This window comes from Neolamprologus multifasciatus, chromosome 6, assembly GCF_963576455.1.
Source record: "Neolamprologus multifasciatus chromosome 6, fNeoMul1.2, whole genome shotgun sequence".
Lineage (NCBI taxonomy): Eukaryota > Metazoa > Chordata > Actinopteri > Cichliformes > Cichlidae > Neolamprologus > Neolamprologus multifasciatus.
The window spans coordinates 1,446,996-1,474,043 of record NC_140444.1 but is presented as its reverse complement, the minus strand read 5'-3'; the positions used below and the strand labels follow the sequence as shown (position 1 = coordinate 1,474,043).

The 27,048-nt window shown below is 38.1% G+C and overlaps 2 protein-coding genes across 4 annotated transcripts in view; one reads left to right on the top strand and one right to left on the bottom strand.

The window, feature by feature from the left end:
- LOC146516107 (uncharacterized) overlaps positions 1 to 16,107 on the bottom strand; it is a 96,968-nt gene extending 80,861 nt beyond the window's left edge. The window contains exon 1 of the mRNA XM_085162071.1: positions 15,889 to 16,107. Coding sequence (XP_085018197.1) covers positions 15,889 to 15,900 — 12 coding nt within the window. The 5' untranslated portion in view covers positions 15,901 to 16,107. The remainder of the gene's footprint in view (positions 1 to 15,888) is intronic.
- Positions 1,859 to 25,741, top strand: LOC146516106 (SLAM family member 5-like). Of its 3 annotated transcripts, none has more exons than XM_085162051.1 (9): positions 1,859 to 3,461; positions 13,783 to 13,866; positions 17,778 to 18,089; positions 19,481 to 19,780; positions 21,081 to 21,392; positions 22,038 to 22,346; positions 23,271 to 23,381; positions 23,488 to 23,555; positions 24,522 to 25,741. In XM_085162051.1, the coding sequence occupies exons 3-9, from the start codon at positions 17,849 to 17,851 to the stop codon at positions 24,585 to 24,587; spliced, it is 1,407 nt and encodes a 468-aa protein (XP_085018177.1). In that variant the 5' UTR covers positions 1,859 to 3,461; positions 13,783 to 13,866; positions 17,778 to 17,848; the 3' UTR covers positions 24,588 to 25,741. The 3 variants fall into 3 exon arrangements, with proteins under 3 accessions (XP_085018177.1, XP_085018176.1, XP_085018178.1); XM_085162050.1 differs by lacking the exon at positions 1,859 to 3,461 and adding an exon at positions 8,657 to 10,215; XM_085162052.1 differs by lacking the exons at positions 1,859 to 3,461; positions 23,271 to 23,381; positions 23,488 to 23,555 and adding an exon at positions 8,657 to 10,215.
- Positions 25,742 to 27,048: the final 1,307 nt, after the last annotated feature.

Genomic DNA, 27,048 nt, shown 5'->3' with positions numbered 1-27,048 from the left:
GCTATTTCATAAACTATGATATAAATAGGGAGGTCCTACTAACATGTTTAGTTTTAAAGGACACCTTCCTGCCTTTCGTCTCATTCATGAGCAGTATTAGTTTTCTTCTAACATCCAGAAGTCTGCACCATGTGTTTCATAGTTTGTAACAAACCTTTGACAGTTAAACATCACATGACCGAAAAAGCAAAAAAATAAATAAATGAATAAAAAGAGAGAGAGAGAGAAATCACACAAATTATATGTTAACATCATTTATTTTTAGTTAAGTAAACTCTAAAAATTCTAACAGATCGCTGGTGCTTAGAATAACTATTAAAAAACAGATGATATAATATTTCTGTCCAGGTTGCAGTCTGCATTATGAACATGTAGTTGGAAACTCTGCTCCTCTCGGTGGAAATGCGCCTTCTCTTTCCTCTTTGTATAAAAACATTTTAAAAGTCAGTTTAATCTCAAAATTCACTGTTAAATCCAAAACACACCAGATAAAGAAAAGCGAATAGTTCAGTCTAACACAGTGAACCATTAAACGTCTGTAAAACTGTGCAGTTCTGAAACGTAACTTTAACCTCAGCCAAACCGATTTGCTCAGTTGTAAATAAAACAGCGAAGTAAACGTGACCCGACAGACAAAACCTGAGTGAATTAAGTCCAGCGTTTAACACTGAGAGCTAAAACTCAGGTGAGGTTTCAAAGCTGTGTGCCGGTGATTGGACATCAGCCGGGTTCGCCTATAAAGTGCTCTGTTGGGAAACAAGCTCCAGCAGCTCTGCGCTCGGGAAAAACTATATTTACTTATCTTGTGCAGAAAAATGTGCTGACGTTGCGTAATATCGAGCACCGGCTGCCCAGTTAAACTGTGACTATCACCAGGTAACGTGGGCGTGTTTCTTGAATTTGCAGCAGGTGTTAAACAGCTGACAGGTGAGGAGGAGGATGCATGCAGGTAAACTGAGGGCCTGTTGAGCTGATCGCTGGTTTCGTGAGAAAAATGTCAGCTCGTTCTTTATGTTACAGAAGCACAGAGACACAAGACCAGGCGGAAAGAGACGATCGTTTGGTGAAAATGAGAATCTGCGAATGCAACACGTGGAACACGGAGAGTGGAATATGTAAACAAACCGGTTAACGTAGCCCCCTCGGTGCACTCTGCATACTGACTGTTAGCAGAGCTACTGAAATCTCTGAAAACATCTGAGCACTTTTGCAAACATGTTCTATGTTGACAACCTGACCCGACATGTGAAGATTACAGCGCGACATTCGCGGCTAAAACACTGTTAAAAGTGTAGTTGGTGACAGAAAAACGGGGTATTTTAAAACTACACCACCAACATTGCTGCCTGTGATTTGAAATGCACTCTGGGATACCTGGCTGCCCCAAGTCTACACAAGCAATCGATTATCTAGGATCGACCTGTTTTGACTTACTTTGCACGGCAACCAATCAAATGTTAGAGAAGCTGCATGGGCAGCGTTAACCCCGCCCCCTGAGTTTGATGGGTGAGGTTGACAGATAAAATTAATTCAAGATGAGAACCAGGCGCCAGGACTGCCAAAATGAAATAAATAAATATATCATTAAATAATTAATTAAATGTGTCAATAATTAATTAAAATGTGAAATACATAAATAATTAATTAAATGTGTCAATAATTAATTAATTCAATGGGTCAATAATTAATTAATTAAATGTGTCTAAACTATTTATTTAATTAATTATTTCCAATTTTAATTAATTATTGACACATTTAATTAATTATTTATGTATTTCACATTTTAATTAATTATTGACACATTTAATTAATTATTTAAAGGTGTATTTAATTAATTCATTATGGCAGTCCTGGCGTTCCATAATTCAGTAAGAAAGGGTGTTTTACTGCCCCTTCTCCCCCCACCAGGCACGTGCAGGGGCGGGGCTAGAGGGGCTTGAGCACCCGCCCCTTTCCTGATGGGTGCCCAAAGTGCCCTTTTGTTGAGGCAACTTTTTAAAAAAATTATTATTTTTTTAATGTGTGTGTGCGTGCGGAGTCCTGTCTGTGCCCCTCAACAATAATATTTAACTATTAATCACAGTTTTGCTAAATAAAAGGATCTGGCTTGCATCAGTCACATGATCACATTTAACCAATGATCGCCCTTGATGGCAGAACGCGCTGGTTACGAGCCGGGAACGAGCTCACAAAGAGCACGCGCATTTTTTGCGGCCCGGAGCTGTAGGAGAAACACAAATTAACTCAGAGACACAGACTGATGCGACAAAACCAGTAAGTAGGTGTACAGCGTACACTGTAGTGTATAGCACACAGGAGTATTAGCTTATTATGTACACGTTGGTAAGTTGAAACAAACGAGCGTGCTGTGTGTGCAACAGCGTGACAAACATTACCTGTCCTTTTATTAACTGCACAGGTAGTGCTGGTCACAGCTGCTGGCTACCTGTGTAAGGCTGTCATGGGTCTGTAGCTCTGTCACCGTTTTAGGGAACATATTTAGTTTTAAAGTAAGTTTCCGGGCTTTTCCTGCCTTTCTGGAGGGATTATATTTCACTAAAAACGATCTAATATGCATGTCCACATAATTATGCATTATTATAATTATAATATATTAAAAAACACACGCTGTATTTTAAAGAACAAACATTAAGAAGCAGATTATATTAGATTTATATTTTAAATAAGACAAAATTTGGATTTTACAGCAGTAAAATTATTGTATCTCTACAGTTTAAAAATGTAATAAGCTTTGCCCTGCACAGAGTGGATCGTGAATCATCATAAATACATTATTTCATATTTATTACTTCTCCCTCCTCATTGCTTTATTATTGTAGCTCTAGTAATAAATAATAATGTAAGGATTCTGGATCAGCACCGTGATGCCCATAGTATATACAGTATTCTGAAGAAGGTCTAAAATGTCACTGTGTGTGCGTGCATGTGTTTGTTTTATTTAGATGGATTAAAAAAATATATATTACTCATGATATAACATTGTGCAGACATGGCTGGTAAGGACATGAGGAGGAAACAGTAGAGCTGTGTGAGGCTACTAAAGGCAGTGCTATAACATTTTTCTGTCATCATTTTATTATAGATTAAGTGCTGAGTTGTTAGGTGTGGATAATTAGATTATAGTTTATTGCAATAGCAAGTTGTGCCTTGTTCTCAGATAGACAGCAAGTGGAGAGTGATATATGAGATGATGGGATGGAAGAAGAGAAGCAAAGAGTGATTCACAGGCAGAGCCTAAATTATTTCTCACAGTTTTTTGTTGCCTTATGGTTCCAAGCGCCGTCACCAATCTTTGCATTTTGTTATTATCTCATGACACTTGTTTAATCAGCTACCATCTCTCCTATGGACTTTTTAATGTCTACAGTCTCAGATCAGCACAGCCCTGCCCTCCAGCACTATCAGCAGCAACCCCTCAACAGCAACGTTGTACCCATCAGGTAAAACATCGGCTACGTTTGCTTTGCCTTGTCGCCACCTCACAACAGTGATATAGTATGATGCAATCCCATATTAGATTCTTGATGAATGTGTGTTGTTGTTATTCAGCCTGGTTCAATGTGCCCCTTTTTAACTTTGAGCACCCGCCCCTTTAAACCTCTCTGCACGGCTCTGCCCCCCACTCCAGTAAAAGCGATCCAAGTGTACAGCAGCAGTGATTCTTAGAGCTCACAGCAGAAACTGTGTGTTTGTGTTTCAGTGGATCAGGCAAGTTCCTTATTTTCAAATGTGTCAGTTCTCAAACACTCCAGGGGCGTGGGTATTTTCCTGCCCCCTAGCAGTAGTTTCAAAACATATAAAATAGAGTATTTGCATAGATAGTTATTCAGTGCTCTACCTGTTCTCTCTTCAAAAGTTAAGTGTCTGGAGATGATTTAGATCTGTAGCATCTGTGACAGTGACTCAAAAAGACAAAAGAAACCCAAATTAACAGTGTGAGGCTTAATGGTGACACTAGAGCTCCACAAGCTCCACAAGTGAGTGGACTAGACACATAAGAAAATCCTATTGGTGTATCCATCAGATAAAAACTGGTACTGTACACAGTAAAACGAGAAAATGTTCCTCCATGACCATGGTGCTACATATGATATAACCAGTGATGGGAATAACGGCGTTATAAGTAACAGCGTTACTAACGGCGTTACTTTTTTCAGTAACGAGTAATCTAACTAATTACTATTCCTATCGTTACAACGCCGTTACCGTTACTAACAAGAAAATGCGGTCTGTTACTATTTTTCAACAAACAGACGGTTGAAGCTGTGTTCAGGTTACCGCATCTTATATCAGTTGCACGGAGTAATCTGGGCGCTACAGCTTTAAGCAGCTGCGCGCTCCCGCGGACGGTGATCACTTTCTGGCACAAACACCTGGAGCTCAGGGGGCAAAACAATCGCATGAGTGCTGCTGTTTGACTGAGGAAGAATAAAGTAGTCGTGGTCAATCACATGACCACTTCAAGACAAAGCAACAAGGTGACATATACCAGTTTATAAACTGTGTTGATAGGCCACTAAAACCAGAGTCATGATAAACAAGATATACGCGACGTTTACTGTCTAAGGACAGCGCAGCGAGACCTCTCTGCTTATGAGCAAAAAGAAAACCCAAACCAAAACAAAACAAAAATCAGCCCTTTCCTGTTGGTGGAAAAATGCACCATGTCGACCAATCAAAAAATGATATGGCAACATGACATTTGGTTGTTTAGGAAGAGGGGGAAGTTTTAGGGGTGACGGAGAGAGAGAGAGAGCGAGTTTTGAGATGTGAGACGTTTAGCGTGTTTGGAGTGTGTAGTTAATGTGTTGTCTTGTGTGGTTAGTGTGTAGTGTTGTGGATAGTTTTGTGTTGTGTGTCAGAACAATGAGGCGACTGCTGTCTCCAGGTAAAACAGCAGTGACACACCTGCTGCTGTCAGACCTGCAGGTATCAGGCTGTGATGTTTCCTTTATAGTGGACAGAAATATTTGGAGTGGCACAAATAATTTGTGGCATCTTATTGAAGAACAGCTGATTGTTCTGTAAATAGTTTGAAATGGTTACTAAAAAGGGTAAAAGGCAAACGGCTGCAAATAACTTTGTTCTTTGCAAAACTTGTACATAGGATTTTAAAATTGACAATTTATATTTGCATTTAAAGTTATGAAATATGATTCAATAAACATGTTTGTGGTTGTTACAGTAAAAAAATCTAACTTTTTATACTCTGATTTTATGTTTTTTGTCTGATTTTAGATCAATTGTATTAATACAGTCTGTCAAAATGAAAACATAACTGTAAATTCAGACGTGAGGTTGTGCTGAAAAGGATGATTGACTGATTGATTGATTGATATACCTTTATTAGTCCCACAAGGGGAAATTTCATGTTAAGGCTGCCGACCTATTGCACACAATGGCGGCACCATCTTACCCTCCGACCATACATACATTACATAAACATCACATGGGGAACACAGGTCAGAGGTATAACAATGAAAAATGCTCCACATGAGGAAAGATAAGGAGAAAAAAATAACTCCCCCCAGACTGAGCTCCAACAGGGAGATCAGTTTGAGAACAGAAAAAACACCTCTGCACATGAAAAAACTCTAAATACACCAAAGAAACACATGACAAGCAGCAGGGATGGGTAAAGGATGAGAGACATGTAGACAGTACATCCGGGCCTGCAGCATAAGCGCTGGTCTCCTTGATCCACCGTCAGCATCGGAGGGGAATAAGTGTCGAAGGCGTTTGGAGGCGGAGGGGGGATGAGTGTATATCTGCATATGTCTGTGTGTGTGTGTGTGTGTGTGTGTGTGTGTGCGTGTCCAGAGTTCAGCTGAGACGGTGTCCTTCGCCCTGCCAGGCTAAGTAAACAGTCTTCCAGCCAACCCAGGTGGCCTTGCATGGAATCGGAAGGAACAGACTAAACACAGTCATTATCAGGGTGTTACTTTGTGTGACTGTGATTTAAAAAAAATAGATACCAAGATCATGATAGCAAAGCGAACAATAAATGAAGAAGCAATTCATGCTTTCAATTTTGATGCCGCACAACAAGATTGGAGTTCGGTGTATGAAGAGTCAGATGTGGACAAGGCTTATGATAATTTTCTAGATATTTTTACCATGTTGTACAATAAACATTGTCCTGTAAACGAACACATGACAAAGAAGAAAAAGATAAAAAGTCCTTGGCTCACAAAAGGAATTATTAATGCTTGCAAAAAGAAAAACAATCTGTATAAACAGTTCATCAAAGTAAAAACAAAAGAAGTGGAACAAAGATATAAAGCATATAGAAATAAATTGACTGATATTATAAGAACGAGCAAACAACTTTATTATAGAAGAAGATTATATGAAAATAAAAACAATATAAAAGGAACTTGGGATGTGTTAAACAACTTAATTAAACAAGGATCTTCTGGAACATCATATCCTGAATATTTTACTGATGTAAATGGTGAAAATCACAACATGAGTAATATTGTCGATGGGTTTAATAAATTCTTCATAAATGTTGGCCCTGAACTAGCAGCGGACATCCCGTGTCATAAAAATGAAAATATCAGTAATATAAAATCAAATCCCTCTTCACTGTTCCTCTCAGCTACAAATGAGCAAGAAGTAATAAATATCACATTAAAATGTAAAAGTAAGTCTTCAATGGATTATCATGACATTAATATGTCTGTAGTTAAACAGGTTATTCTGAATATTGCTAGTCCCTTAACATATATCTGTAATTTATCATTTCAGTCCGGTTGTTTTCCAAAGAAAATGAAAATTGCGAAAGTAATACCACTATATAAAAGTAATGACAAACACAGTTTTACCAATTATAGGCCTATTTCTCTACTGCCTCAATTCTCAAAAATTCTAGAAAAACTTTTTAATTCAAGACTAGAAAAATTCCTTGAAAAACATCAAATAATTAATGTTGGTCAGTATGGTTTCAGAACGCAAAGAACCACTTCAATGGCGATAATTGAGGCAGTAGAAGAAATTACTGATACACTGGATAAAAATAAATATGCAGTTGGTATTTTTGTTGATCTCAAAAAGGCCTTCGACACAATTAATCACTCAATTTTATTGGATAAATTGGAAAGATATGGTATTCGAGGGAAAGCTGGTAACTGGTTAAAAAGTTACCTAACGGGTCGGGAACAATATGTTAGCATAGGGCATTACCATTCAGAGAAACTTGGTATTACATGTGGTGTTCCCCAAGGGTCAGTGTTGGGACCAAAACTTTTCAATATTTACATAAATGATATTTTTGATGTTTCTCAAGTACTTAAGCTCATACTGTTCGCAGATGACACCAACATATTTTTCAGTAGCGATGATTATACTGATCTTGTAATGACCGTAAATAGGGAGCTAAAATTAATAAAAAAATGGATGGACATGAATAAATTATCATTAAATATAAATAAAACTAAATCAATGTTTTTTGGTAATTTAAAATATAATATAGAATTACCAATTATCATTGAAGGTGTACCAATTGATAATGTGAGTGAAAACAAATTTTTGGGAGTCATAATTGATAACAAAATTTCATGGAAACCCCACGTCAGACACATAAAAACCAAAATTTCCAGAAGCCTTGCAATTTTGAACAAAGTGAAACCATACCTTGATAAAGATGCACTTCGTACTCTGTACTGTACCCTGGTTCTTCCATATCTTACATATTGTGTGGAAGTGTGGGGAAACACATATAAAAATACAACTAATCCATTAGTCACAGTACAGAAACGAGCACTGCGTATTATTCACAAGGCTGGTTATCTAGATCATACTCACAAATTCTTTCTTCAGGCAAAGCTACTTAAATTCCAGGATCTGGTTAATTACAATACATCCATAATTTTGTATAAAGCTTTTACTAAATTTCTACCGGCAAATTTACAAACTAGATTTGAAATTCGAGAAAAGGTTTATAATGTGAGAGGCTCTGGAGAATTCAAATTACCCAGAACTCGAACAACCCGTAAAGGTTTTTGTGTGTCTGTATGTGGTGTGAAAATCTGGAACAGTCTGAGTTTACAACTGAAACAATGCAAAAATATTCATAGATTTAAATTCCTCTACAAACAGTTGGTCTGGTCACAGTATCAATGATGGTTTTTAGTGTGCTCTGTAATGTCGGTTCTCTTACCATTGCTGGTGTGGATTCCAAGAGAAAAAAAAAAGAAAAAAAAAAGAGTGTGTGTGTATGTATGTATATATACGTGCATGTGTGTGTAGATATGTATGTATGTATGTATATGTATGTGTGTTTTGTTACTTGTAATTATTACTGCCTGTTACCTGTGGTAATACAATTTATAATTTATATATTCTGTATTCAGTTATGAAGGCTCTAATTGTTGTTTGCGAGCTGCCATTGAGATGCTTGTATGTGTCCGAGGCTGTTGATGGGTCTGTATGTAATGATGGGCGTAGCTGCGGGAAGTTTATTGTTTTTTGATGATGAGTGAGTATAGGGGTGGGATTTAATAAGTTTTCTTCGTCCCACTCCTTTTTCAGGCAATTTTTGTTTTTTGTTTTGTGCATTTTATGTTCAATATAGGTATTTGTTGTGCCTGAAAATGAACAAATAAATGAAATGAAAAAAATGAATGAAAAAGTAACTTGCCCAACACTGTATATAACAGACAATCAACACAGGACTACATAAAGTGCAAGTGTGCAAAAACTGCAAAAAAAAGAAAACAACGACAGTGCAACACCAGGCAGAATGATACAGACACACAACAGTGCAATACAAATGCACAACAATGACAATGGGTTGTTCAAAAGACTGAGCACTGTGCAAAAAGTAACTTGGGGGAAGAAACACAGTCTGGCAGTGAGGGTCTGGATGCTCCGGACCTCTTTCTGGAAGGCAGCAGGGTGAAGAGTGTGTGTGAGGGGGGTGTGGTGTCCTCCACAATGCTGCTGGCTTTGCAGATACAGCGGTGCAGCAAGAGTCTGTGATGGAGGGAAGACATGCTCTGATTATCATCTCAGCTGTTCTCACTATCCGTTGTAGGTATTGCGACCCGATGCGGTGCAGTTACCATACCAGACAGTGATAGAGCTGCTCAGGACGCTTTCGATAGTCCCTCTGTAGAAGGTGGTGAGAATGGATGGAGGGAGATGGGCTTTTCTCAGCTTCCGCGGGAAGTAGAGACACTGTTGGGCCTTCTTAGTCATGGAGCTACTGTTGAGGGATCAGGAGAGGTTCTCCACCAGGTGGACATCAAGGAATTTGGTGCTCTTGACGACCTCCACAGAGGATCCATTGATGTTAAGTGGACAGTGATCTCTCTGTGGTCTCCTGGAGTCAACAACCATCTCCTTTGTTTTGTCCATGTTCAGAGACAAGTTGTTGACTCGACAGCAGTCCGTTAGCTGTTGCACCTCCTCTCTGTATGCTGACTCGTTGTTTTTGCTGATGAGACCCACCACAATTGTGTCAGCTGAGAACTTGATGATGTGGTTTGAACTGTGCATTGCTGCACAGTCAGCAGAGTGACCAGCAGTGGGCTGAGCACACAGCCCTGAGGGACTCCAGTGCTCAGTGTGGTGGTGTTGGAGATGATGTTACCGATACAGACTGTTTGAGGTCTCTCTGTCAGAAAGTCCAGGATCCAGTTGCAGAGGGAGGTGTTCAGGCCCAGCAGGCCCAGTTTTCCAATCAGGTGCTGAGGAATGATTGTGTTGAATGCTGAACTGAAGTCTATGAACAGCATTCATACATATGTGTCCTTATTGTCCAGATGGGTGAGAGCAAGATGTAGGGTGGTGGGGGATAGGCGAACTGCAGTCATAAAGAGAATACGTACTTCTGAAGTATTTCTACTCTGGTTTTCTATAAAGTATGAAGTATGTGTAAAAGTTAAAGCTGGCTGTGTAGGATCTGTGATCTGTTTTTAGCTTTTTCTTCCTCTTTTTCCATGTTAAAAATATGGCATTGCTGTAGCAGTTTGTTCTCTTGCCTCTCACGAGACAAGGACGTTTCTAGTTCCTCCTATAGACTTTGAAACCTCAAAGCAGCTTCTACTTTCTATTTAGCTTTCTGAGCTGCAGATCCAACTCAGCACACCTGCATTTTGTTGTACTTGTTACAATGACTAAAGATACTCTGATTAAAAAAGCAACGAAGTAACAGAGAGATGAAATCATTGCTCCTCTTGTTTCTTACAGGTAAAAATTGATTTATTACTCATTAATGTATTTTGAATCTACATTGTTTTAATTCTGGAAGCTTGTTGTGAACCAATTCCGCATTAACAGAAAGGTTTTTTTCAAATTAACATATTTTTTAACATCCTGATACTGTTGGACAATTTAAGGATCTTCTCTGTTTCTAAGATGATTTAATAACAGTTCTGGTGTAGTCTAGACAGCTTCCTGATCTTTGCCACAATGCTAATGAAAAGATTTTCAGGTTTTTTCAGGCCACAGTTGACAAAATAAAACGAAAATATATTAGGATAATTAGCCTCATAAGAACAAAAATTGTGAGATTTTGTAATATTCACTGTAAATCAAATTACCCACACACAAAAATAGGACTGTTGTCTTGTTTACAAGTGACAAGCATAGATTTTGGGGTTATAAGACAAATAATTATACAACAGACAAAACCTTATATGTTCAATTCAAACCACGGGCACTTCTTTAATAGATTAATTTGAATAGATAATTAAAGTAAGTCAGGACTTTTTGTAGAACAATGAATTGAAATTGAATTGAAGATTTTATTCTGTAAAGACACAGAATATTTAATTTTACACTCAGAAATTATTAGCCTGATGATCTGCTGTCATATGATCTGCTGTCATAGCTTACGTGTGTGGCTGAAACTTATGTTACCACAGAATTAGTTCTGCCTGTAAACCATTCCCTACACACATTTGAGTTTATGGGAAACAGTTTAAGCAAGTTCAAATGGCTTGTGTTTAAATGAAATTCCAAATCCAAGTCCTCACTCACAACTCTGTAGTTCTGATATACTATTATCCATCTATCCATCGGTACATACACCTGATGGATTGGTAAATGAAAAGACAGTGTTGACTAAAAAACCTCCATCTGCACCAAAGACTAAAATATCCTAACCTACAAGATCATTAGTGGACCCCTGGGTATGTCACACCGGGAGAAAACCCCGGGGCAGACCCAGGACATGCTGGAGAGCGTCACGGTCCTGCACCCCAGTGTTTTGTGTTTTTGGTTTAAGTTTTATTCTGTGAATTATGGTTTTTCTGTTTCTATTATATTTATAGTTCCTGTTTTTTAGGTTTCTGTTCAGTTTCTGTGTTCTTGGTAAAGGTCTAACTCTGTTCTCCACGTGTTGTATATTTAGACTTAGTTTTCTGTCTTTATGCCTACCCTGCTCTTTTTTCAGGTCCCATGGTTCATGTTCTGTCTCAGTGTCGAGTCTGCATTTCTGGGTTATGCTTCCTGTTTTTCTTTGACAGTCTGTGTCCCATGTCGATGTGTTCTCCTTTGCTTCCTTGGTCTTGTCATGTGTGATTTTCCTGCTAGACCTCAGTGCAGCGTTGGATACTGTCGACCATAATATCCTATTAGAGCGATTAGAACATGCTGTAGGTATTACAGGTACTGTGCTGCAGTGGTTTGTATCATATCTATCTAATAGACTCCAATTTGTGCATGTAAATGGAGAGTCCTCTTCACACACTGAGGTTAATTATGGAGTTCCACAGGGTTCAGTGCTAGGACCAATTCTGTTTACATTATACATGCTTCCCCTAGGCAGCATCATTAGAAGACATAGCATACATTTACACTGCTATGCAGATGACACCCAGCTCTATCTGTCCATGAAGCCAGATAACACACACCAATTAGTTAAACTGCAGGAATGTCTTAAAGACATAAAGACTTGGATGGCCACTAACTTTCTGCTTCTTAACTCAGGTCAAACTGAGGTCATTGTACTCGGCCCTGAAAAGCTTAGAAATATGGTATCTAACCAGATTCTTACTCTGGATGGCATTACCTTGGCCTCCAGTAACACTGTGAGGAACCTTGGAGTCATTTTTGACCAGGACATGTCCTTCAACGCACATATTAAACAAATATGTAAGACTGCGTTCTTCCATTTGTGCAACATCTCTAAAGTTAGAAATATCCTGTCTCAGAGTGACGCTGAAAAACTAGTTCATGCATTTATTACTTCCAGGCTGGACGACTGTAATTCATTATTATCAGGAAGTCCTAAAAACTCCCTGAAAAGCCTTCAGCTAATCCAAAATGCTGCAGCAAGAGTCCTGACAGGGACTAGAAAGAGAGAGCAGATTTCTCCTGTTTTGGCTTCCTGTTAAATCCAGAATTCAAAATCCTGCTCCTCACATACAAGGTCTTAAATAATCAGGCCCCATCTTATCTTAATGACCTTGTAGTACCATATCACCCTATTAGAGCACTTCGCTCTCGCTCTGCAGGCCTACTTGTTGTTCCTAGAGTATTTAAAAGTAGAATGGGAGGCAGAGCCTTCAGTTTTCAGGCCCCTCTTCTGTGGAACCAGCTTCCAGTTTGGATTCAGGAGACAGACACTATCTCTACTTTTAAGATTAGGCTTCAAACTTTCCTTTTTGCTAAAGCATATAGTTAGGGCTGGACCAGGTGACCCTGAATCCTCCCTTAGTTATGCTGCAATAGACGTAGGCTGATGGCCCATGATGCATTGAGTTTCTCCTTTCCAGTCACCTTTCTCACTCACTATGTATTAACAGACCTCTCTGTATTGAATCATATCTGTTATTAACCTCTGTCTCTCTTCCACAGCATGTCTTTATCCTGTCTTCCTTCTCTCACCCCAACCAATCACAGCAGATGGCCCCGCCCCTCCCTGAGCCTGGTTCTGCTGGAGGTTTCTTCCTGTTAAAAGTTTTTCCTTTCCACTGTTGCCAAAGTGCTGCTCATAGGGGGTCATATGATTGTTGGTTTTTCTCTGTATCTATTACTGTAGAATCTACTGTACAATATAAACCGCCTTGAGGCGTCTGTTGTTGCGATTTGGCACTATATAAATAAAATTGAATTGAATTAATTAGTCCCAGCTGTGTTCCCTCCTGTTTCTCACTCCCTTGTTACCGTCTGTGCATTTAAGCCCTCTGTGTTCTTCTGCTTGTTACTGGTCTGTCTGTGTAGTATTCTGCCTGTCATTCTTCGTGTTCTGTCTGCGTTTCTGGTAGGGCTGGGTATCGTCACTGATTTAAGATAAAAGATAAGATAAAACTTTATTAATCCCTCAGATGGGTTCCTCTGGGAAATTCGGTAGAAATTCGATTTCTAGAATCGATTCTATTCCGATTCACAAGGTCCCAACTTGTATTATTTGGGAAAATTTTGCCTCAGTCAGAAATATTATAATTCTGATCACGTATCTATGGGGCACCGTTTGTAAAGTGAAACATGCTGAAATTAACGGTAACATTTTTCCACATTTAACTCAAAACAAGTCATTTTTTTACAACATTTAGTACAATATTTGTAACTTTTCATAGTTAAAACACAATTTTAAATGTTAAATCTAAATGTTAAATCTAAATGTTACGGGAAACGAAATATTATACAATTAATACACTGCCGCAGCCGTGACAGAGAGATAATACCTTTTGTTTGGCCTGGTAACAGATGGATAGATGGATGGAAAGGCAAAAAAATCCTCTGCATTTTATTAACACTGACTCTTAGTTTGGTATGCTGATCTACATTTTTGTTGATTCTCTTTTTCAGACTTTGTCTCTACTGAAGACCTAAAAGTAGTCAAGAATGCTGGAGAGACTGTAACTTCACACACTAATGAAACATGTCATCAAAGTAAGAATTATCTTTGGTACTATGGGGACCGTTCCCCTTAAATACCAGTTACATGGTAACCAATGAACAATCCACTCGTGTCAATGGAATAGAGTTGGCAAAAGTACAGATACTCTGTACTTAGGCAGAAGTACAAATACTACTACAATAAAATACTCCATTAAAAGTTGAAGTACTGCTTCAACTTCTTTACTCAAGTAAAGGTAAAAAAAAAGTCCAGGTTCTGAAATCTACTCAAAGTAAGAAAGTAAAAGTAGCTCTTGCAGGATGTTTCTATTTTTGTGCAACGCTAGCTGAACCTTAATGATATCTAATTAAGGTTGAATCTAATTATACTCAGCTTTAACCTGAAGAAAAAGAAGTTAAATGTGTGTATATGTGTATATATATATATATATATATATATATATATATATATATATATATATATATATATATATATATACACACACACATATACATGCATATTTATATATATATATTAGGGGTGCAACAATACACAAAATTCTCGGTTCGGTTCGATACTTTGGTGTCACGGTTCGATATTTTTTCGATACAAAAAAATGTTCATGCCTTTTTATTAATTTGTCATTTATTAAAATTTCACGGCACATTCTGCACCACATCTCTGTGCGTTCATCATTTGTTTGAAGCCAGCTCACCTCCTGCAACCACTTGTCCGAGAATACGCGCTTCTTTTGTGGTTCGGACTCCTGACATTTCTTTGGAGGTGGAGGAACATCACAGTAATTGCTTAAAGGAGCTTCTTCGACATCTTTAAGAGTTCTAAACAAATGTCTGTCCTCCTCCTGAAAATCTTATGTACGCAAACACGCGTTGCAACTTCTTATCTTATGCGCGTTTTTTATTTTGACAGCGAATGCGCACCTGTGGACCACTTATGTGCAGCCCTGGTTATTTAGCTCGTCATATTGCAGCCACAGAAATTCTTTTGTCCATGAAACCATAAAGCTGCACTTTCTTTTTGCCTTATAGTCTAATTTGTCATAACTTTTCCGTTTTGTGGTAAGCTTTTCTTTGGCTGTCACTTCTTCACCCTGACCTGTCTTATTTGGCTCAGCAGAACTAAAATATATATCCTGCTGCTTTTACACAGACACTCACATAACGCTCAGCGATTCTCTGCGCGATCAACCTCTCACATGTTTAAGCTGCAGGAGATTTCACTTGTCATGTTTGCATAGTAAGCTAACGATTGATAAGATGATGTCAGAGGAATTGGTGCGCAAATTATCATCACTCACCAATCAGTGCTGTCGCTCTCTATACACAGTTCTCGCGAGTGCAAAGTGAAAGCAAAAAACAAGCGCAAATTCAAACGCGATTTCAATATGTCACATATTGACAGTGGCTCACCGATGCCAATGACATAATTACCCAGCTACATTTCCGAAAGAATGCAAAAGCATTGACATATATTTTTCCTTCCTACGATAGGCCGACGGGCAGGGTAGCCCGACTGGAAAAATCGCTAGCCCCGGGACGTCGGGCTAGCGATTTTGCGAGCCCTGTATCTGATTGAGGAATCACTCATCTTTGGAAAAGAGAGTTTATTACAGAGAAATGGCTCTTTCCAAAATAAAAGCTATACTATACGCTTCTTCTGGGCTATATTCTCAGCAGCATATTAAACATATCAGGTCCCCATAAGGAGAATCATGTGCTAACGGCTGTCTAAATGACTCGGGTAAAGTTTGTAGCATGCGTGCTTGTTGTTTTTGTCTGCTTCCACTTGTCTTTGCACGAGGATGATGTCGGAGTAAATGTGCAGTCATATTCGTTGTGTTCCCACTAGTGCTGTCAGCGTTAATCTGAAATGAGGTTAACGCCACAACACGGCAAATCTCCGTTAACGAGCTACCGTGGATCGCCCCGTGCATGGGGCTGGACGGCCAACACGTTAACGAGCTAACTGTGCTAACACACTAGTTTCCACCCATGTAATTGAGCATTGCTGGCACATCCAACATACTGTTTTACTTTAGTCCATGACACGCTTACCTTCAGGGTCATACGTCACATGAAGACCAAAATAGTTCCAAACGCCAGATCTGAATGAGGGTGGGGGAGGTTCAATTTGCCATGTTGCAACGAGAGCTTAGCTTCTGTCTTGCTAGCTTGCCCTGCGCTCAGTGAATCTGCTTTCGACTACTCTGCCTAGGCTGCACTGTCGAGCGCAGATCCACTGAGCGCTCAACACAGACAGCATCGTCAGAAGGAAAGTTGATAAAAGAAATTTAAAAAATTGTATTGTTCGATATATGCGTACTGAACCGAAAGCACTGTATGAACGTTCAATATCGATACGAGTATTGTTGCACCCCTAATATACATATATGTGTATATATGTGTATATATATATACACATATATACACATATATGTGTATATATGTGTATATATATATACACATATATACACATATATGTGTATATATGTGTATATATATATATATACACATATATACACATATATACACATGCATGCATGCACGCACGTACACACACATACATATAAGGAGTGCTAAGGTAACAGTGGTCCTATTGGTAATCGGAGCACTAGGTGCAGTGACTCCCAAGCTATATGATAATTTCTACTGACAGCTCCAGTAGATTTTCTTAGTGTACCGGCTGTGATCAGCTGACTTGCTGCTCTTTGTGGATGTACACAACTGAATTCAACCAGATGTGAGCAGAAGTTTCTTGGGTTGTCCTGGCTGATTTCATCCTCTGCACTGACACTACACTGTTTATGCTGGCTGTTTTCTACATGGTATAAAGTTGAAGGTGGAATTCAGGGGATGAATCTCTGCTACACTTGATGTAAGCTAGCTGTGACCATGAAACCACAGCCACTGTGCACCAGTCAGTCACTGTTCTTTACTTTAAACCCATCACAGTGCAGCAAACTAACCTGTTTGTCCTGCATTTTTTAAATAACACAGTTAGTCTGCCTCAGTTTGATTAGCAGCATGTTTCACAAAATGGCAAAAACATAATGTCGCATATACAGACCCAATATGTGATTTAAAAACATGAGGACTTACATGTGAGCTTTAAATGAGCATCCTTCTCTTTGAATCAAACCTCTCTCCTTCATCTCCTGTCCTGTCTTTCTTATATTTCTCCATCTCTGAGTGAAGTTAGCTCTCTTTCTTTTCTTTCCCTATCAAATACAGCAGCTGGACCTTTAGCTGCAACACACTGTGAGACAAACTGCACACAGTTTGTGTGTTTGTGATGTTTGTTGCTGCATTTCAAATTACCTGACACTTAAAAAACGTTACTCCAATTATGCTCGCTCCTCTTCGGAGCAACTTACGGACACTTGCAGTCGTTCCAGTGTTGTGTCGAAAACAAACAAACAAAAAAAATAATAGAAAACAGAAAAATAATTAATAAACAAAGAGGACTGTCTTTCCTGTGTTTCTTTTAGGTTCAAATCGATTTGAGTTTTTAGAGGCTCGCAGTGACAAAATAATAATGCGTTAAACCTAAAGGAACGAGCCTGTTTTGAAAATTAAAGTATAAAGTACAGATATTTGTTTAAAATGTAGGGAGTAAAAGTAGAAAGTAGTCAGAAATAAAACTACTCAAGAATAAAAAAACTGCTTGAGTACTTTGTTACTTCCCACCTTTGTAATGGAGGCAAATTTACAAACAGGCTAAGCACAGATGCAGAAATTCGATCAATTACCATCTCAAACCTCACTATTAATGATAGGGGAATATTCTCAGCTCAGTTCCTGACAGCAACAGGATTACTAAAACAAATATTTGACCTCGCTGTCCTAGGTATGTGTTATACATTTTGTCACTTACCTTGAATTTTCTTAAATTAATAAAAATATAATATTTATATATTTTCTGTGATTTCTTTTTAAAAATCCAGACTGCAGGGGTGTTCATGTTTATGTTCTGGAGGGGAACAATGTCACGCTGAATCCTGGACTAAAGGAACAAATGGAAGACCATCAAGTCAGATGGATTGAAGGTCAATATTGTGATGGAAAGGAGATAGCTTATTGCGAGAATAATGTAATCACTATTAATGACAACTTTAAGGATCTTCTGCAGCTGAACCCACTGAATGGAGCTCTGACCTTTATTGGTATAACCAAAAACCTTGCTGCAGGCTACTGTGTCAAGATAAAGCTGTACAAGAAGCCGTACATACTGAGAAGATATTTTCTTGGAGTCTATGGTAGGTGCCCTAAAAGCTTACTTTTGTCTCTCATAATGGAGGAACTTGCTTGTGTTTTTATTGGAAAAACAGAATAATGCAATAGAGCAACATGAAAGGCGTGGGATAAATAAGCTAAAGATTCTTCCTACTCCTTCTGAACATTTTATTAATTAGAATTATTTGTTTTGTTTTGATTGTTTGTTTTCTTTGTTGTTGTTGTATTATTTTAACACATGCAAAAATAAAGCCACGCAAACCAACATATTACATACTGTGGTAAACAATTAGATATTTTTGGTAACTTGAAGCCTCAGTGAAAACCATCAAAATAAATTTTGTATCATCTCCCAGATGCCAAACTATTATTGCAGCCTTATGCTGACACCAGCAAACACAAGACAAGTAATGTGTTCTCATCCTGAAGCTTCAGTTAATGCGCTTTTTCAGATTCCTGTATTTCATCATTATACACTAATTATGTCCTGGTCCGGAGTCTGGGGACTCTGTGTTTATGTTTAAGTTTATTAATATTCTGTGGTTTCGTTTACTTTGGTTTGTTTGTGATTATCCCTAGTGTTTTGTGTTCTCTGTGCCCTCCTGTTCCACATTTCAGGTTCCTATGTTCTGTCTCCCCAGTCTGTGTTAAGTTGGCGTGTTTAGAGTTCAGTCGGTGTGTTTCCTGTTTTATTTTGAAGGTCCGTGTCTCTTGTCAGTGTTTCTAGTTTCGCTTCCCCTTGTCTCTTATGTCCAATTAATCCCAGCTGTGTCCCCCTCCTGTTTTCTCATTCCCTGATTGCCCCTTTGTGTGTTTTCTCCTGCATCGTTCTGTGTCGTCTCCCTGCATCTCCGTTTCAGGTTTCAGTTCTGTGTTTTGTTAGTTTTCCCCAGTTTTGGGTTGTCCTTAGGTTTTGTTTCTTGCCCGTTACATTTCTGTTTGTTTCACTACTGGTTTAATAAAGCTCTCTCGCATCAGAAGCCGCCCACATCTTGGGTCCTTTATTTCACCCGGCTTGGCCTACTAGCCGTGACAAATTATCTCTTGGTGTCAGTCATTGGCCTGCAAGAGATAACAGAACTGAGTTAAAACTGATTTAAAAAACAGCTTTCAGTTTGGTGACTGACTCTAAAATAAAAATTAAGAAGTTTCTTCTCCTATTATGCGAAGAGTCACGACATTACTCTGAATATGTGTACTACACTAATTAACCTTTTGGATACAGCAAGTCAAGAAAAAGTCAAAAAAGAGTTTACAGCTGTAAACTGTATCTTGTGCATATAACAGCACGACAGTATCCTTGATGACATGTCTCCCATGACGGGCTTCTTAATCAGGATTGTTCAGATGTCACGTCTCCTCCTCTATATCAGAGTTAACACAAACTCAACAAGAACACTTTTCTTCCATGCAGATCCTGTTTTGGTACCAAACATCACTGCAGCTCAAGCTGACACAGGCAGACAGCCGGTTACTGATGAGATCTGCTTTGTCAGATGTTCAGTGAAAAATTCACCCAATGTCACACTGTCCTGGTACAGAGGAGAGGAGGAGATAAACCAGACCAAGAACCCAGACGTCTCCATCCATCTAACCCTGCCTCTGACAATCCAGAGGCAGAATGAAGCCATCTACACCTGCAGGGCAGAAAACCCTGTCAGTAGTGAGACAGCTACCCTCAACTCCACACTGTGGTGTCCAGCTCATGGCACAGGTATGTTTGTTCTGTTCTTTGAGGAGGACTGTAGGGTTTTGTTCAGAATATCAAAGTCTTAGTGTAGCTTGGAAACATACACTGATAGCAAAGTTAGCGGAGACCAAAGTAGAGCTAGAAAAAATGCAAGCAGACATTCACCAGAAAAGTAAAACATTAAAATTACTCACTATCTTCTGGATGTGTAAATATTGCAAAGCCAAATGTTGACGTGTTCAAGTGAATTAAGTAGACAAAGTAGTGCAAACTGAATTATCTATTTACTGAGTTTTACCCTTACCCAGATACAATTTCTCCTTTTTGAGTCAATGAAACAGTTTTTTCATGAACAGGAACTAAGTGCAGATTTAATACTTTCCACTTCAAAACTAAATTAATTTGACTTGTTTCTATTGTGTAACTCCACAGCTTTATACATTTATTTATACATTATGGGAGTGCCAGGGAGGTTTTGGGTCTTGTGGATGTTGGCTAAAATATTCTACGGTCAACCAGAGGAGGCAAAAGTACAGACACTAGTGTTGAAAAATACTAGAGTAAAAGCTGATTCAAATTCTCAAATAAATAATTACTCAAGTAAAAGTCAAAATGGCTCTGAAATGCACTCAAAGTAAAAATTAGTTATTTGAAGAACAGCTACGTAAAGCTAACTGAGCCTTGCGCTATATTACTGTAATAATAAACAATATTAGTAGATGGGAATACAAACTTTATTTCAGTCTAAATTTTAAATCTAGTAAAAGTACTCAGCTTGAATCATTTATGTAGAACATGAGCAGAGAAAAAGAAGGACATTAAAAAAAAGGCTCTATTTTCTTAAAGTGGATTCAGCAGTCATGAACATATACCTACACAGGACAGAGATGTACCTAGCTATATGGAGGTCATGGTAGTCAAAAAAAAGAAGATGAAAATAAAAAATAGCAACAATAATAAACAGTGAAAAAGGCTAACAATCGTCCTTTTGTTGCCAGGCCAAATCCCACAAACCCAATCTCAACCTCTGAGCGGAAGGAGTGTCCAGATAGGCCAAAAAGGGGTCCCATGTGCAGTAGAAAAGGAAAGGGTTGTCCTTAAGTCTAAAAGTCTATTAGCCGCAACCAACCAACCACATGACATCACGTCCAGAAGATGGTGCCAAGCACATTTTAAAACTTTGACCTTAAGGTCTTATTTCTTAAATCCAGCTTCACAGACAGAGTTTGATCTATCTATCTATGTCTGTATAGTTTGAAAATTCTAAAATAATAGTGAAACAACAATTTTCTTTGTGCATTTTTGTGATTTCTTTGACTTCCAGATAATCCGGTTATTTGTGTTAATGTTCTTGAGGGGAACGATGTCACTCTGGACCCTAAAGTAAACGTGCAACTGCAAAACCAGAAAATCAGATGGATGCAGGGTAAACGCTGTGATGGAGAGACCATAGTTCGGTTTGAGAATAATACGACTAATATTAATGAAAGCTTTGAAGGGCATCTGCAGCTGAACCCGCACAGTGGAGAGCTCACCTTCATCGGCATAACCAAAAACCTTGCTGGAAGTTACTGTGTCAGGATACTGATAGATGGGTTCCTGGACAGAATTGAAACATTTTTCATCACTGTCTATGGTGAGTAAATGTTCTTTGTGTCAGTACTGAGAAGCATAGTTTTAATGCAGATACAGGCTACTGCAGAGATCTCAAAACTTAACACATAGTCAAAGATGGGATGCATAGAGATAAAAGACCCTTATTTATGGATATTTCAGTGATCTGAAGAAAAAAACAGCTATGAAAGTATCACCCTTAATTCATGCTGTAATCCTGGAGCATCACAGACACCAGTAGATGCTCAAAGGCTGTTTATAAAAGTGTGTGTTACATCTTTTGAATGTTGAAAGAAGAATACAGATTAGATGTCCCTCACAGAAAAGCATGTTTAGCCTTTAAACAAAGTGTAAGATCAGCAAGTATATAAGATCAGGTTGGTTTCCTTTAAAAGGGGTTAAAATATGGAAGCTGTGGTCAGCGAGGGCAGGGGGTCGGACCAGGGTACAATGGTTTTAGCATGTTGAAGACCTTTTTCTTGGGAAGAGTTTCTTAGAACTGGAAAGTAGTTGGAAAACTAGAGATCTTGTGTTTTGCAGTTATACCACTTTAACAGTGACTCTTGTTGTTGAACCTGTAAAACCTGTTTTAAATGCTGACGTCACACATGTAATCTAATCATGTGAATGTTCAGGTACAATCCAACAGCAGCACTTTTCTTCTTAGATCCTGTTTCTGTTCCACACATCACTGAAGCCCAGACCGACATTACAGCAAAGACCAGTGGGATCTGCTCTGCAAGATGTTGGGTAGAGAATTCATTAAATGTCACCCTGTCATGGTACGAGGAAGGAAGTGGAAGAGGAAGTGAGATTATAATGCAAACTAGTGACCCAGATGTCTCCATCAACCTAACCCTGACTCTGGAGATCCAGAGGCTCAATGAATCCATCTACACCTGCGAGGCAGAAAACCCTGTCAGTAACAAGACTGCTGCCCTCAACTCCAGACTGTGGTGTTCAGCTCATGACACAGGTACTCTGTGTGTGTGTGTGTGTGTGTGTGTGTGTGTGAATTGTAGTAGAAAACACTTTGAGTGGGAAGGTGCTGTGTAAGGACCGGTCCATTTAACAAAAGCAGCAAACTTGTGAGTGAGGGAGTAATGCAATTGCAGCATTACTCATCTGTGCAGACTGTCTTCAGACGATCTGTAAAGCAGACCAGCAGCGACTGTCAAATCTCCTGTGACCTGTCTGAGACAGTGACAGTCACTCTGAGTTCGATGGTGAGATGTTGACAGTGCTGCAGCTCCTTTCAATCAGTTTACCAAAGGCAAAAAATGTCAGTGCAGTCAGAGGGTGACCTGATGTTTTTTTATTCCTATCAGGCGGTTGCATCCTGTTTTTACTATACTGTGACTGAGGACGAAAGTTATTTAAATATTTTCACTTTGTCAAACTAACAATGTTTGATTGTCATGAACATATTTACTTTTGTTGGGTGCCTTCAGTGCACTCTGCACTTATTCATCGATACAGAAGCATCCAGAGAGGGCGTGTCACAGAAGATCCATTCAAATTGTCATGTCAGTTCATTTATATGGCTTATTTAAACCAGTGGTCCATCGCAGGTGATTAAACATCCATTTGAAGCTGATTTGAATGATCAAATGTCCAAAAGTATAAAATTATTTATTGATTTTTATTATTAAATGTATGTTCTTCCCAACTTTTGCACACATGCAGGGCTCAGTGATAGATTTTTGTTGTGCCTTCATCTTGTGACTTCATGAGAAACAGGTTGCCGGTTGTTATGTTACTGAGTTTGTGAACGACATGAAAATCATTTCAGTTTAAAACTGAACTTTATTAATCTGAACAACTAGTTTTGCTCGTATCTGTATCGTTAACACCTTAAAGAAAGAACTTTGAGTAAAACTAATATTGAATTTGTTTACAGGTGGTTGGCAAAGGTTGGCAAAGATTATTGGAGGGATATTTGCAGCGTTTCTTCTCCTCCTACTGATTATTGGTGCTCTGTGGTGTATACAAAGAAACAGAAATTTAGGAAGTATGTGAATCCACATCTTTGCTGTTCATCACATTTTTGTAAATATCTTTTGCTGATAAAATTTCCTGTTATTTTTACACACATTTGTTCTTGATTTCTTATCTAGATAGTAACACTACACTAGAGATGCAAGACAGACAAAAAGGGATCATTCAGAAAAACCCAGACCCCCAGGTATCCTCCTCTGTTTTACATCATAAACTTGTTTACATTAATAATTTAAATCATTTCATTTTTATTCACACATGAACTTTACAATTTCAGGAAAATCGGGTTGGTATATTTTCCACGGTTGCCCTTTCTTACACAAAAATAAACTTCTTCAGATTAAATCTCAGTCCAGCAAATATTCTGGTTTAGAATAAGAACAATACATGGTGTCCACTTGCTGTGGATTCACTGTCCAAATGCAGGACTGTTCTTTGATGTGTCACATGGACTTTGAGGGCATGTTCAGTATTTGGGTTCTCACCATCAAGTGTATATAAAAGATGGACATAACCACTGTGTGTTGCTATTCTTTGAGAGGGTGGAGTGCTAAGTTATCAGCTAGCACTAGACTGTATGCAAGAATCAAACAGACACACGTAGCTACTAATTAGTGCTCAGTGACAAATAAAACCATACAATATAAGAAGTGGAGCTCAGATTTGTTGGATGGTCTGTTAGTACAGTAACCTCACAGCAGCCATGTTATTGGTCAGATAATTGTATTAAAAAGGCACAAACACGGTCCAGAGGTCCAGTTCAGGGGCTCCAGTTAGCTAGGGTGAAGCCTAGCAGACACCTGTGTTGTTTATGGTATCAATGTTCTCTAAGAGTCTGCATTTCTGCCTTTTCAGGTTACCTTGTTGGAGCTTCTTTTGTGGTTAGATTTGATATGAACTTTCTCTGTTCTTTGTTAAATTAAACATGCTAACCAGGCATTCATTACTTACATGTTTTAGTGAAGGAACAAAGTGTCTGTTACTTTTATTAAATCTGTGATAAATGTCCGATATTTAAATTTTGTTTAGCTGACTGCAGAGCACTGAGAAATGAGCTCAGTGTCTCACGAGCTCTTTGTTTTGGTGATTGTATTTATGTGATCTGGAGGGTGAGACGTGAAATGTGTAACGGGGACTTTATGTTGTTTTTCAGGGCAGTAATGAACCTCTGCTCGTAAACAGCAGAGAACGAAACTATGGAACAAGAAATGATGAGTGAGAGTCATCAAAGCAACAGCTCACAGACACCCCAATGGCCCAAAATTAGACTAAAGATGGCAAAAAAAACCCAAAACAATTATATTACTTTATTAATGTGGTGACTTATGTTCCAGTGTACCTTTGACGAGACTGCTGAATTATATTTTAAAACACCTGGTGTCATTTTAAATTTATGTCTAAGTGTCATGTTCTAACTCCTGACTGTAACATAAACAAGTTGTGTTGAATGATATCTTTGTGTCTGAAAGCAGTACAGGGAGGAGGCGGGGCTTTGACCAGGTGTTCTCACCCACTATTTACACACTGTGTGTGTGTGTGTGTGTGCAATGTTTATCTGTTGGTGTGTTACTGGGGTTATAAAACCAAATAAGGGTAACAAGTTGTAAGGAAGAATTTAAAAAGCATACGACAAAAACAGGAAGAGAAAGGTGATGATTAAACAAGCTTACACTTTTTCCTTCTCCTTTTTGAACATGTTAAGTTTTTAATTACAATTAATTGTTTCCTTTGTTGTTGTATTATGTTAACATGTTCAAATTAAAGCCACATAACAATTACATACATAAAAATGATTAACGTGCACACTTCATAATCTGATAGTAAATTTGCAGGTGCACTTATTTTTGCAGAGAAAATAACTTTTTAACAGTAGTCAAAGAATGAATCCCGTTCTCTTTGTGTGTACAACATGTACGAGTGTCTTTTTGTGTCAATGTTAAACATATTTTTGTTTGGCTACATTTTTAATGCTCTATCTGGTTTAACTTCAGATTATTTGGATGATGTTTGTATTTGTTCTTTATAATAACGTATATGAGGACAGTTACTGTAGGACTGAGAGGCTGTACCAGGATAAAGAGACGTTTAGTTAGCTGCTCTTTATAAACGATGTTTCTGGTGTTAATACATAAATATAAAAACTTTTCAGGGCAAACTGAGTAACTCACACATTTTCTATTCTCTGCTATTGACCCTGTCTGCTGCTACAAACACAGAGCTGCATTTCTCTGGTGCTTCTGATGCCTTCATGTTTTACAAATTTTCAAATATATTTTAGAATTTATGGGTTTTTTTTAATCCTCCTTTTTAACATGTATTTTGAATTCTGTTGTATTATGGGATAGATACGCCTTCAATAAACTTCTATTATAATCAATGATCAGTGACTAATTCTTTATAAAGTCTTTTTATGAATCAGTCAGCACCAAGGCTGCATTCAAAAACAGCTTCAGTGTAACAAAGTAACAAAGTAATGTAACAAAGTAACAAAGTAATGTAACAAAGTAACAATGTAACAATGTAACAAAGTAATGTAACAAAGTAACAATGTAACAAAGTAACAAAGTAACAATGTAAAAAAGTAATGTAACAAAGTAACAATGTAAAAAAGTAATGTAACAAAGTAACAAAGTAACAATGTAAAAAAGTAATGTAACAAAGTAACAATGTAAAAAAGTAATGTAACAAAGTAACAAAGTAACAATGTAACAAAGTAACAAAGTAACAATGTAAAAAAGTAATGTAACAAAGTAACAAAGTAACAATGTAAAAAAGTAATGTAACAAAGTAACAATGTAAAAAAGTAATGTAACAAAGTAACAAAGTAACAATGTAACAAAGTAACAAAGTAACAATGTAAAAAAGTAATGTAACAAAGTAACAATGTAACAAAGTAATGTAACAAAGTAACAAAGTAACAATGTAACAAAGTAACAATGTAAAAAAGTAATGTAACAAAGTAACAATGTAACAGCAAAGTGAACCCTGAAAATTCCCCTGGACATGTCTCAGTGACATCATGAGCATCCTGTGAAATTCATGATTATATCTGAAAATATCAGGTTTTTACAGCTTATAGAAGCCAAAGATTTCAGCCAGTTCTGCTCCGGTCACATGTGTAAAGATAATACATTCATCGTTTTAGTATAAAATGCTGTCACAGGTCAGACATTAGCGTATTGTTATAAAAACATCATAAACCATTAAAGTGTTTGTCTGCTCGCGATATGGCAGCCTCGCCTCTGTCAGTCTGTCCCAGGGCAGCTGTGGCTACAACTGTAGCTGCTCCACCAGTGTGTGAATGTGAGAGTGAATGAATAGTGGAATTGTAAAGCGCTTTGAGGGTCCGGAAAAGCGCTATATAAATGCAATCTATTATTATTATTATTGTTGTTGTTGTTGTTGTTATTGTTGTTGTTGTTGTTGTTGTTGTTGTTGTTGTTGTTATTATTATTATTATTATTATTGCTCTTGCTTTAGTTTGTAACCTCTTTTTCTTTTCAAGAGAGTGTGAGAGTGCAGACGTAACTACATAAGTTCATGACTCTGTGTGTGTGTGTTCATTCATTTCATTCTCAACTACAGTGACAACAGCGCCACCTTGTGCCCAACCAGCAGAGCACAGTAAAGTTCTTCTACTGTGTTTTACTCTAAATATGTGTCATGTTTCTTTCTGCTTC

Excerpts from the sequence above, each read along its gene's own strand:
- LOC146516106 (XM_085162050.1), top strand. The coding sequence starts at position 10,185 with ATGAAATCATTGCTCCTCTTGTTTCTTACAG. Across the intron at positions 13,867-17,777 it reads TAATGAAACATGTCATCAAA|ACTGCAGGGGTGTTCATGTT; the intron begins GTAAGAATTATC and ends TTAAAAATCCAG. Across the intron at positions 22,347-23,270 it reads GTGTTCAGCTCATGACACAG|GTGGTTGGCAAAGGTTGGCA; the intron begins GTACTCTGTGTG and ends ATTTGTTTACAG.